At 37.8% G+C, this 13480-nt stretch overlaps 1 protein-coding gene across 5 annotated transcripts in view; it reads left to right on the top strand.

Annotated features, from left to right (window-relative positions):
* Nucleotides 1-13480, top strand: part of LOC124284550 (LIM domain-binding protein 2-like) — a 52830-nt gene that overhangs the window by 13619 nt on the left and 25731 nt on the right. For 3 of the 5 annotated variants that reach the window (XM_046720631.1, XM_046720634.1, XM_046720630.1), the window contains exon 3: nucleotides 11788-11863. In XM_046720631.1, coding sequence (XP_046576587.1) covers nucleotides 11788-11863 — 76 coding nt within the window. Of the gene's footprint in view, nucleotides 1-6137; nucleotides 6271-11404; nucleotides 11864-13480 lie in introns of those variants that run through there. The other 2 variants (XM_046720632.1, XM_046720629.1) reach the window with 2 other exon arrangements.

Here is a 13480-nt window from a genome sequence, read left to right as displayed (position 1 = left end):
GAAATCCTAAATGGTGGAATAGGTTTCAAGAGTAATGAGCCATGAAAAACTGATTTCCCCAGTCACGTAGAGTTTCTTTTGTCTGTAGTTTACTATGTCTGTATCGCCTGTCTCTGTTGTTGTCTCAGTTTACTGGAACTGATGAATTCATTAGAGAACATAATTATTAGATGCCTCTTCAGGCACCAGAACTTAACTGTTACGTTTTGAGTATTTTCATAGTGTCTTTGGTACTCTTATTGCAAGGAATTTGAAACCCAGCTTTTTAAGTCCAACTGAGAGTCCAACACAGTTTACTGATCATGGGTACTTGTCCCAATTTCCCAATACTTGTGATTAGTACTTTCCCAATTTCCCCACACTCCCCATTCTTGTCCCACCACATCTTCTCTACCAAATCAGACTATTTTGAAGAGCTTTGGCTGCTACGGAAGTGTTATGACATGTATTTAATTATCTGGTACGAATTTCAGCTAAAAGTGATGAATATGTTGATGAAGAATGGATGGTTCATCCAGGGCAGTGGTGTAATGATATCAAGGAGGGGTGGGCATAGTGGTGTTACCATGGTTACACGAATTGCTACTCTCTTCTGCTTGTCAACAGCACCAGACGTACCATTAACATTGATTGAAGTGTTGAAGTAATTAGTTTTTTCATACTGATTAACACCTACAGGTAGAATCCTGAATAATTCATTGTGGCCATAGCAAATGTTCAGGAAGAATCATTGTTACTGAACTGCTGGCTGCTGTTCATGTTGCAGACTGTTTACTTGTGTTTTGTATGGCAGGGCATTGTGAGTTTAGTAACACTGTATACAGACACACATGCTGATGGATAAAGTAACTAGAAAATGTACACTAGTTTATTGAATGTGCTACATCATGTACAAGTGATAGAGTTCCATATGTAAAATTATGTTTATGTTCTAAGGCTGCATGTAAATTTGACACAGAAATATCAATAATTCCTCACATAATTTAGACATTTTAGTTTCGGAATTCTTCGAAGACTGTAAAATGATCAAGTTGACTCAAGAGAAGAACCAAAAGTTGGATAACATAGTTATTACGTTATCTGTGTGTGAGATAGCACACTACAGACTACAGTCAAATCTAACAGTGAATATCAGTTCCACTTTACAGTTGTACTGCCTGCTATTGAGCGAGGCATGCTGCATGCTAATTCTTGTTTCTTGTGCTATCATGATAATTATCAAGAAATGAAAATAATCAAATAGAATGCTGACATAGTTTTATCAGAGTAGTCAAAGAGAGGTCTCAATGAGGAAATTGATTATTTTATTTGCGTGTGTGAATATGTGACTTTGATATTGGACCAAAGGGACAATGTTGATCAATGCAGTAGCAGTTGCATCGAGGAAGGGAGGTAACTCTTTCATCCTTGCTTGTCTGGTTATCAAATTGGGGATGCTTACATTTGCACGTATCTGTGTTGGTCTGTCTCACAGTCCCTGAATCACATTATTTTCCCTACCGCCTTGCCCTCCCTGCAATGCTAAAGCCCTAAATGAAGCAAGTCTAGATTTCCGAGGCTCCTTTTCAATTTAAATGGGTTTATTTGTTATTATCAAATTTACATATATTCAGGGACTAAGCAGTAGTCTAGCACCTGTGCATGCTTGCTTATGTTGATAATTCATTTTGAAACAATAGCTCAGGGGCTTTGATGTAGATAGATGCAAAATGTTAAAGTCCACCCAGTTGTATTTGGATACAAGATGTTTACAAATAAGAATCACATGATATTCTCAAGACCTTAGAATGATTAAATTGATTTGGTATTTATTGTGAACTGGTACAATTCAGTGTGTTATCACCCATGGATAATAGCAATGGCAGGTGAAGGAAATACCCAGTGTAAGGCAATTATCATGGTCATGTCTTTGTTATGTCACAAAATTTTCAGAAGTTGTTGGAGTATGTTCTTCAGTTCTGTATGCATCCAAGCGGTTTGCACACACACCTTTACTGGATAGAGTATTTTGGAAACTTTTTGTTATTAAAATCTTATGTGTAATGCAAAGTTGTATTGTATTGCTTCCAATGAAGATAAGAAACTTGATAAATGTAAATGTTAAATTTGCAAAATCATCACTAGACGTCAGGATTTACCATTTTGTTTGTATTTCCTATTCCGCTAGAGATTTATTTATGAGCAGAGATTAAGATCACTGTGGATGTTTGTCTCTTTAAGGTCGTGTTGAAGGACACGCCTCCACAACTGTTGTGCACAACGCCCACCATGCCTGATGGATTTGTAGAAATATGATGTCGAATTGATCATTTTATTGATGTTGTCAAGGGTCAAGGATTTATAACAAATCTGAGTAATAACTATATTCTGTATAAGTACCAGGTTTAATGCTTTTTCCAGTTTGATGAGTGTAGTGTCCCTTCCAAGAACCATTAATGGTCATCTAATGATGCTGCAACAAATGAATGTTGAAATATGCAGTGGTCCGTGTAAAAGAAATGATATTAAGAAGACTATTTTTCCTGTTTAATTTTGTTACCACTCAATATGTATTAAATGGCTGTCAAAATATGAAGTGTGGATGTTTTGTCCCAAGAGAAGTCCTGAGCTTTTCCAGTGGGTTACTATATATTTTTACTCAGTTTTATTTCATGAGAGACCGCCTCAGTGGTGTAGTGGTTAGAGCGTCCGTCCGGAGAGCGGAAGGTCGCGGGTTCGATCCCCGACCGTGTCATACCAAAAGACGTTAAAATATGGTACTTGTTGGTCCCTGCCTGGTGCTCGGCATTAATGGGTACATCAAGGACTGGTCGGCTCGGAGTCAGTATAATGTGTCTGAGTGGGGTATTCATGCTTCACTGCGGCATGGTATCTCAGTGGGCTAGCACTATAAAACCAGCTTCAGTCTGGGCTAGTACAAGCAGCCGCAAATACACATACACACGCATGCACGTCGTCATATGAGCGAAATATTCTCGAGCACGACGTTAAACCCAATTTCACCTCACCTCACCTTATTTCATGAGAACAAAACAACAGAAAGACTGTAGCCCCTCAACCCATACTGGCCTTCTGTTCAGATGAAGCAATGGAGTGAGTACTGTTTAATGCGGCATTTAGCAATATTTCAGCAATATCACGGCGGGGGACACAAGAAATGAGCTTCACACATTGTACCCATGTGGGGAATCAAACCCAGGTCTTCGGCGTGACAAGCCAACGCTTTAACCACTAGGCTACCCAGTGGATGACTTCTGCTTCTACTGAAGTCATCACGGAGAAACTGGAATATGCATCAGGAAATATGTGAAGCCATTACACATGATAACCTTTCTGTGCATTTTGTTTTTAATTCCTGTACCTGCGTTAATATTTCATGTGCCATCCCTGTATTATTGATGTTTCTATCTCTTTATTATTGACTTGACTATCAAGAGCGTAAATGTGATACTTCATCATGTTCTAGTGAGTTTAAATGTTTTGGATACAGTGATTGTCTACAGCATTAGTAACATGATGCTGGAATCAGTACACAGACATCTTCGTCTTTGGAAGAATCCTGAATGCAGTCTTCCCATAGCAACATTAACAATGGGTAATTTGATCTATGAATAATTCTCATGTTATAAGTGAAAATCATAAGATCTTGTGTCATGTCATAGAGATTGTACCACTAAATATTGAACTTACAAAATGAGGGCAATAAAATGAGTACATTCATTGCCATGGTTACCATGTTCAATCTGACTCAGATGAAATATGTTGATCATTCTACCACTCAGTGTTAATATAACCAGTGACAAACAAATGTATATTTTGGGACAGAAATTTGATTAAGAAATACAGTTTGTGTCCGAGTGCTTTAACGTTATAATAGTTCAGGGCGAAAGTGTGCTTTATTACACTATTCATGGTGGTAGAGCAAACTGTATTTCTATTCTAAGATGCCAAATTTAATACTTTCTGAGGATAATTACGATTAATCTAAGGCAGAAAACAAACGACGGTGTCGATGACCTAAATTAAGAATCCTCGCACAGGGCTAACTGGCACGCTGTTCTATTGATGTGTCTGCCCCCCTGCTTTAAGACGAACGTTACCAGAAAAAACAAATGATAAACAGTTTGATGACGGTTTACGTTCAGATTATATACCTTCTCTAAATTATTTCAATTGCATCTGTGATTATCGTAAACCATATGGGGCAATATGAACGTTGCAGTTCTACTTCCAACGTAAGTTTAGATCAGTACATCCAGATGAAGCTGAGTAGTCAAGCGGCATTCCATGATTGCATTGTGGGAATGTAAACATTGCAAACGTTGCCGTGTCGCTGAAAACTTGTGAGTCGAATTGAGACATTTTAACTGTTGGAAAACAAAAACGTAATGAATCCATGGGTGATGTTATCTGCGTGAAGCAACTGCAAACCAAGAAACGGGATGCAACGGAGTAGTTTACTGCAGGAGGCTGTACGAAGCGATGACAACTGACATGCATCGTGACGTCGCGTACATTGTGACGTAAAGCAAAAATGTTCGATTACGAGGGGGCAGACTAGAATGGCGCAGTGACGCCAATACATTGTGAAGTAATGCAAAAAGTGCACATTATCGTCTGATAAAGTACTGTCAGCGCCTTTGATCTTTCACCGAAGCATCTTAGAAATGTATATTAACTTGCTCTGTCACAGTTTAATTTTAAAAATACAGTTCATTCTATAGTGTAACTAAATACAGTTTTTCCTGAAACTATTATGACCTTCAAAACACTGAAATGCAAGCATCCTTGTCCTTCAACTACAATTGTTCTCTGTAAAGCTGTATTTTCATTCACTATACATGGGTGTAGAACTGACTATTTCTTGTCTAAGGTGCCAAATTTGAATATACTCTGCAACAATTAGTTTTAAAGTGAACTATGTTAACAATCCTCATTCAGGGCTAACTGATGTGCTGTTCTATTGATGGGTTTGATGTCCAATCATTAAATTTCAAGCACATAAAGCAACCCGGTGAAAACAATAGGTTCAGCCTATGCTGCTTCAATGAACACCTTCAGAGCACCAAATAGTTTGTTTTTTATCCTGTCATGGTAGAATGGAGACACTGTTTTGTCTTGTAATTTAGAGCTAGGTTACTTATAGATTTAATACTAATGAATTAAACATTTGAAACCTCACATTTCACATTCGCTTCCAAATTCAAATTAATGCAGTAATATTTACAGGTAACCCATACGAGCTCTGAATTAAAACATTTTATCTTTTTCTTATGATTAACTTAGCCCTATGATATGGCTGAGTAATGTTGAACAATGTTGAGCGGAGATCACTCACATATTTGCTTGCATGCCCAATCAAATGCTTGCTCAAATGCTTGTCCGCATTCATGCTTGAATCCCTGCTCATTTCCATGCTTACATCCACGCTCACATCAACACTCTCGTTTATTGTGTTGAAACAAGAGATAAAGAGAACTAGTATATTTGTTTATGATATTTCAAACCTCAAATATTTAGTACACAAATGAATTGGTTTCATTCCATCTCTTACTTGCAGGATAAATTGTATTATAATTCAGTGGATCATTTCATCATGTTGTCAAATGACTTCTTTGTTAGATCCAGCTCTCTCCATACACAAAGCATTAGGATAGGGGCGAAACTCTCATGTGTTGTAATTAACTGTCATGCGTCAATTAAGAAACTAGAGTCCCAGGCTTAAACACAACCTAATTATGTATTAAGATTAAAGTTTTCTGGGATTCTGGCGTGTGTTGTTGTCAGACAAGTGTATTGGTGATCATTAGTGTCTCATCCCCACCCCCTCTCCTTCTCCCCCTCCCCTCCCATCTTCAGCCTCCCCTTGCCCTAGCCGTGGTTGAAGACATCTGCATGGCTAATGCGCTTCGTGTGCTAATAGGCTCCACATTAAGAGGGGTTAATAAATAGACACATTCTGTGAATAACCCAGATTTATAGATTTGCTGACTGATGCCAGTAGAGTATCGAACACGCACAAAGGCTGAACAATAACCATGACAACAGTCACATGACCTGAGCCTAGTGACAAAAGGCATCGAAGCCATGCTTGAGTTAGGAGAATCTGTGTGTAGATAAAGTTTACTTCATTAGCTGGTCGATGTCAACTGACTTGGATTAGAAATGAACGCCTGTTTGATGGTTTTATCCAGCACATGCCGACAACAGTGGTGAATTTCACGCCTTTTCCCTTTAAAGAATTTTGTGGACATTTTTTTAGCCTATTAGGTAGGTAAGAGGTGATTGACTGATTGATGGCCGTGACGTTGATAGCATGTACATTTCGCAATCAATAGCAGTGTTGCTGATAACCTCTTTGTTGAATGTATTTGTTTTAGCGCTTCTTCACTTGCTGAGATCATGAAGGAAGGTTTGTGTCATAACAATTCCTTGTTTGTGCTTGTCAGCTCTGATATTATTTTAGTTGGAAAAAGGAAATCTGTGAATGGAAGTGTTTCACTTGAGTTCAGTTGATGTGTGAGTTCAGTTGTAGGAGCACTTTCAGGCTGAGGGCCTGATAATTGGTCATCTGAACAAAGAACAGGTTATGGAGGATTCTTTGAAATATAAATATTAGGAATTTATGTAAATCAAATAATACCAATTACAACCACATTACTTTGATAGATGAATATGTTCGCCTTCATAATTCAATAGATCGGAAATAACTATCAGCAAAAATACATTACAGCTTAATTAAATCAAACATTTTGAGGATATTATTTCAACAAAATATTTGATTATATAATAAATGTTGAGCTGCTTTTCTTTTTTTTAAGAATATCTGAAAAATACTAACAATTACAGCAGAATTTCCGGTGATTATTTAACATTATTGAAGTTAAACAGTTTGAAAATAAGATATTTTTAAACGTATAAAAACAAAGTTTCTTATTTATTATTTTGGTGATTTTGTGTTGCTGGGCTGTGTGTGTAGTGATGTGATGTTCTTCCTTCACACATCACTGTATCAGAGACAGCTGGGACAGCAGGTTTAATCTTATTACTCATCATGACAGGGAGGAGAAGTCACCGACACGTGATTCCTGTCTATAGGTCTCATACAAGTCAATACTTACTAAGGTGGAGCTTTCTAATTCATGGACACAACATTCCAAGCCATATTTTTATTAAGTTTTGTATCATTTCAGAAAATATTCAACAGAAATTTATTTTGTTTTGTTTTTCCATTAATAATATTTCAGAAAATATTCAACAGAGTTTACTATCTTGTTCTATGTTCGCAGTAATCATTCATTATCTGAATTCAGTCATGCACACTTTTGACTAGATTATGTGGTTGCTTGTGAAGAATTCTCTATAAAGAGAGCCTTGATTATGTTGAGATGATTTCCTGGCTTGGTCTAGACACAGTAATTACTGTCTTCTTTGAAATTCAGACAATGTTGTTGTATAACTGAGACAGCCAATTATTGCTAGAATGAAATTATCATTAAACTTGAGTTTGCAAATGAGAAAATTGCTGTTTTGACAGATTCAAAGTTGATAGCATTATAATTTGCTCAAGTCTTTAACTGCTTGTCGATGGTATTAAAGTAGGAGGGCCTATTTCCCAAACTGAATATGAGAGTTTTTTTGTATGACTAATTTGATAAAGGAAAACACATTGTTAAATATATCTAATTTTTTACCAAACCCTGCTCAAAGACATAGAGAAGAGGAAATTCAAAATGGCTGTTCGTCAGAATTGTTTATGATACTGAATTTCAACCTAGTTCAGATGATGCTCAGTATGCGAACCCAGGCCCCAGTCTACATGGAAAGACTTGACTGCAATTAATAGCACAAGAATAGTCTATTGGGACTTAGAGCCACAGGGTGTACACACTAAATAATTGCAAGCTGGAGGGGTGGGTGGGCTGGCCTAGTGGTTAAGGTGTTTGTTTGCCACACTGAAGATCTAAGTTCGGTTCTCCACGTGGGCTTAATGTGTGAAGCCCATTTCTGGTGTTCCCAGCTGTGATATTGCTGAAATATTGCTAAAAGCGGGGTAAAACCATACTCACTCACTCACTTCAATTGCTTGATTGTCATCTAATGGTTCTGTCACACAGTCTTGGATGGTAATCTCTCTTTTTTTACAAATCAATTATATGGCTGCATCACAGCGCTTGCTGTGTTGTGCGAGAAGGGAGGGCTGTTATGTCTGATCCCCGTGTAAGCCTATCATGGGGAGCTCATCAAGTGAGTCCATAGACAGCTTACTGGGATTAAAACAGCAGTATGTGAAGCCACAGCAGGTTGTACACTACATCTGTGACAGTTTACAAGCCCACCCATCTGCTTTTGAGATGTTTATATAGTGATACAGTTATAAACATGATGTTGACAAATTTCTAAGCCATCTTCTCTGTGTCAGTGAAGTTGTCCATCAATCCCGGCTTCATTACATTGGGTGGAGTGAATGTATTCACTGCAGTTCCATCCATGTCTGTAGAACAAAATTCAACTCCGTGTATGAGTCATTAAATGTTATGTAAATGGGTTTTGATAGAGGTATTCTAGGTTGTCTTCGCTGGTGGGATGATGAATCGAAGGGAGGTAACTCCTACACTCCTACATGACCAAACTGTGAGACAGGCAAATAGTGTTGACTGAATCTAACATGGCTGAGCATCATGTTGAATTGCACAAATATATTAAGTTGTTTGTTAGGGCAACACAATGTATCTTTTATGTCTGGCCACACCCAAAACCATTCTACCAAACAATAATTTAACACCTTTCAATATATTTATTTTATCATCATTTCTCACTGATGAATGGGAATTATGAGAATGAGAACCAAAACATAATGATAAATGAAAATAATAACTGTAAAGAAATTGAATGTTCATTGAAATGATACTAGCAAGGTACACTATTATTTCTGGCCCCAACAAATCTTGTACCGCAGAACATAGACCATGATACTTGACCTTAAGTTCAAGGAGATATTTCTTTGAAACAGACGCTGTTTATGTATGAGGATTACCTTGGCACCAGAACATGCTTGTGTTTACAAGTGGTTTTTACTTCTTGGCCCCAAAATACACAGTTTTGTTGTTCATGGAGTATGTAAAACAAACATCCATTTCTATAAAACCCTTTTAGCTGGGAATGTAACTGATTTGGAAGAATCATACCAGAATGGTCATTTTAATTTGATCTGGATAATTTTATTTAATTTCAAATAAGTAGGTACATGATCTTTTTGAATGAATATACTTTAAAAACATGTATAATCTCTTCTCAAATTATTACTTTGTTTTCCAACCGTTTATATGGTTTGAACAGTATTTTCTTCTAATCAATAATCAAAATAAGAATCAAGATAAGAATTAGCTGAAGTGGATATAACTGGTTGGTCTTTTCCCTTATCATGGGCCCAGGAGTCAAAACTTAAATTTTCATGTTCTGAGTTGCATCCCTTAGTTGAGGCAGGACCTAGTGACAGCAGTTTCGAATGCCAGATTTGTTGTGAGGATGATTCTGTGTTTGTTACAGCCATGTACGCCACTTTCACAAAGGCTGTAAATACTTTGGGCTTTCATCACACACAGTAACCTGGGCGACATTGTTCAGAGCTCACTATTTCATTCACATTGCTAGTTATATTGACTGGATAGATTCAAAATGCATCATACTGAGTTGCGAAGGTGTCAAGGGTATTTCACATGTGATTGCTTGTGTCTAGTTCTGTTTGTGTATTGTACATGCGATACCCATACAGTGATCTTCTCGAACTGTACAATGGTATATTGTAAATAACCCCTTGTTCCTGTGTGACACAATAGCTAGATGGAAACAAATGACAGTGGGTTGAATATACCCGGATAATGTAACAGTATACAACAAAGACTTACAACCAGGTTAGGAAAAAGTCACGGGTCAAACTGTCAGGATTATAAACAAAAAATAAATGTTACTTGACCTAAATTTTGAACAGAATGTATTGAGGTTATGGAGAACATCATTTATGTGTCCTTCACATTGTCTTATCTGCTCCCACAGGCCATGCCTTGACCTTAATTCCCGCCACTTCTTTATCCTGTGTTTCTCCATTCTTCCTGGAGTCTCTGTATTATCTTATTACAGGCATACCAGCATGCACAACGTCTTCCTAAACTCATTACACTCCGCCTGTTTCGTGCACTGGACATTTTGTCTCGTGTGGACGTAGCCCATCCTCTGTTGGTGTTTTAGGGAGCCGTTAACATGGTCTTGTCGCTATATGGCTGAAATATGGCTGAAATATAGCTGATGCAACATTAAATTTTAACTCACTCATTCACTTTTAGTTGTGTATTAGAAGATTATTTGACTTAAGATATGTAGCAGCTAGAGCTATCTTGCTTGTTGTCGCTGTTTGTGATTCATTGGGTCCAGCGATGGCTTACTGGATCTGTTGATGTGGAACAGAAAAACCAAACTATGTCTGATAGACCTGCTGACGTACCTTTGTCCTATTGGCAACATTGTCAGATTAACTCAAATGTCAGATAGAATATGTCAATTAAGCTTACTGTTGAAATTGAATGTTTTCACTTGTTATATAACTTGCATTCTTGTGATATTAGTTTAAGTTACTGTATTAGTTACTTAGTTTAATGTTGGAACTGATGTTCTCTGGAAAAGTCCACAAACTTCTCAAACAACTGTCACCAACAAGTGGATTTCTTGTAACATTAATTTCCATGACTTTCTGAAAATGTTCTTCATTTCATTTTAAACTGTCTGACTCTTGTGGTTAGTTCTAATTAAAAGTCAGTATTTATTCAGTTGCCATGGGAAATGTTATTTATTGCTAGACACCTGAGGAATGATGTCTGATATTCATCTTCTCCCCTCCGGATGTTTCAAGTTCAGAAGTATATTATACATTAGGCCTCAAGTCCGTGAACTTATCTAGTCATGTTAATATCCACACCTGGAAAAAAATGAGAAAAAGAGAATGAATGTAATTTGATCAGGTTTTGGTGACCATTGATTTTACAAGCTAGAATAAGCTGCGCATTCCTAGCTTTGGGTGTGTATGTAAATATTTCATGAGAACATCTACATATCACATGTGTTGCAATGATATGCCCAGTTTTGTAACACAATCCTAGCCAAGAACATCGTAAATTGCCTGTAAATTTCATCACCAAAATCAAATTAGTGGGTCGTAAGTGGATGAGGGAATTTAGTCTTGATTAAGCTTGACCTGCGGAGGCACCTCGACTTGAGTAGTGTATAGCGTACTATGTTCTATATGCAAGCACCTCTCTAGCCTCAGCTTAGATTCACTCTGTTTGAGTTACCGGAGAGCCGTGCGCACTCTAAAAATAGCCTGTGAGCGGCTGATAGCACATGGACCACTGTTATATAGAGCTGAGGTGGAGCTAGCAAGTGGCATCAGGATGGGGGAGCCAGCGTTGCAGCTCCCAATATTGTGACTTCGCCAGCATGGGCTTGTCCAACATCCAAGCATGTGGTTTGCCTTAGTTACAACTGTACTATCATCTACCGAGACTGGAATAATGTGTGGAGGAACTGGGGCTTTGTTGTTAGCTCGTAAACAGCCAGAACAACCCATGTGCTCAGTGTGACTGTCAACTGCTGGTCACTCTGCCTTACCCGTGTCCATTTCAATGTCCAACAATTGACTGGCTGTCCATGGTGGCGACATTGATCGGAACAGCTTGTAATGATGAACATGAACCCTGACCCCTTCTACTCCTCTCCTTTCTCTACCTTTTACAGGAGGCCCACCCCCTATATGGGCCAGCCAGACTACCGCATCTATGAACTCAACAAAAGACTGCAACAGAGGACGGAGGTAAGATGTTTCTTATTTACTCCCATACACCTTAATAACATAGAAGTTTAATTCATGTGTAGCAATTGTGAGTTTGGTCTTCCTCATGTTAGAAATTCAGTGACAGGCATATGTACCCACCCTGCCCCGCCCTGCCCCACCCCACCAGTATGTCCCTACCCTGCAGGTTGTATTGTATGGGTGTTCCCTGTGAAGCAGTGAGCCAGTAATGCCTCACCTTCACCCAGTGTTATGCATGAGCTAGGTTCCCCTGTCCAGGTTAACCCTCTACATGCCATTGCTACCTTCAAGAACACTCCGCATGCCTCTCATCACAATCCATCAAGTCTGCCTTTATCTGGTGACACTGTGTAGTGCTTGTTTGCATGTTGTGAAGCAACATTTGGATGTGTACCACTATGTCTATCTGGATCGTATCATCAACACATTTGTAGTGTTAGAGAACAGATTAGAGAACACATCGCTGTTGTCATTTGGAACAATATAGATACTGGGTTCACTGGTAAGACATCCCATGTATTTAGTCTCACAGTTTTAATGTTGTCAACACAGGTGACAAACAAAGCTTCATGTAATACACATTACGTTTTGTGCACATTCCTTGTTTTAATAAAAAAATATATTTGTATTGAGTTTACCTGTAGTGCAACATATGGAAATTACAACAATGAAGTGTGTCAGCTTGACAAATTAAACTCCAGGAAACTTGGAGCATATTGAAAATAGTCAATAGCTGCTAGATAAAAATGATAGACACAGCGTAGGCACAGCATACATGAAATATAGCTAAAATGTTAACCTTGAAAGCACTTGCATCCTCTGTCAATTAATTTGACTAATAATGCTAGGGTGTGCATTGGATTTTGAGTGGTTTTCATAAATGCAAACTTTCTAGGTTAAACAAGAATTTCTGTAGTTTGTGAACAATTTACTGAACTTTTCAGGATCTAATGTCATGAAAGAAGGCTTCATTGTGTAAAGAACTTTTTCTTATTTCAACAAGCATTTAAACTTATCTGTGAATCGAGTGGACTATTGGGTCTGTTTTTGATATTGTCATTGTCGTGCAGTCGTGAATAGTTCATTAATAAATGTGATAGAAATGAATAAAGTATTGGAGACAGTGTCAAAATCGGCCATTTTCCCGCCATTTGCCAGTCAAATCAACATGAAATAACTATCATCTGAAGTTGTCATATAATGTTACCAGATGAAAACTATGCAGGACTGGCTTTTGAGTTTTCTGATGCTCATTTTATCATTTAACTATATGTGACTATTGAACTAGCCATACTATCAACAATAATATCTAGATTTTAGAATTTAAATTGATATAATAAAAATGGTGGGTAAACAATTGCAATGCATTGCTGGAGTAGAAAGTTTTCAAAATTGGATGCAAGTTGATATATCATTTCACTCCTTCTGATGAGTGATTGAGTGATGTTGACATTTATTTAATGCTGCAGTCTAGCCCCCCCTAGTTGAGTCTGGATCAAGCACACTACTGACTAAAAGAATGAGTGAGTGAATGAGTTAAGTTTTACGCCACTTTTAGCAATATTCCAGCAATATCATGGCAGAGGACACCAGAAATGGGATTCACACATTGTACCC

Source organism: Haliotis rubra, unplaced genomic scaffold, assembly GCF_003918875.1.
Source record: "Haliotis rubra isolate DU_JTF1 unplaced genomic scaffold, ASM391887v1 Scf339, whole genome shotgun sequence".
NCBI classification, from domain to species: Eukaryota; Metazoa; Mollusca; class Gastropoda; order Lepetellida; family Haliotidae; genus Haliotis; species Haliotis rubra.
The sequence above is the reverse complement of the archived record's forward strand: the minus strand, read 5'-3'. Positions and strand labels throughout refer to the sequence as shown.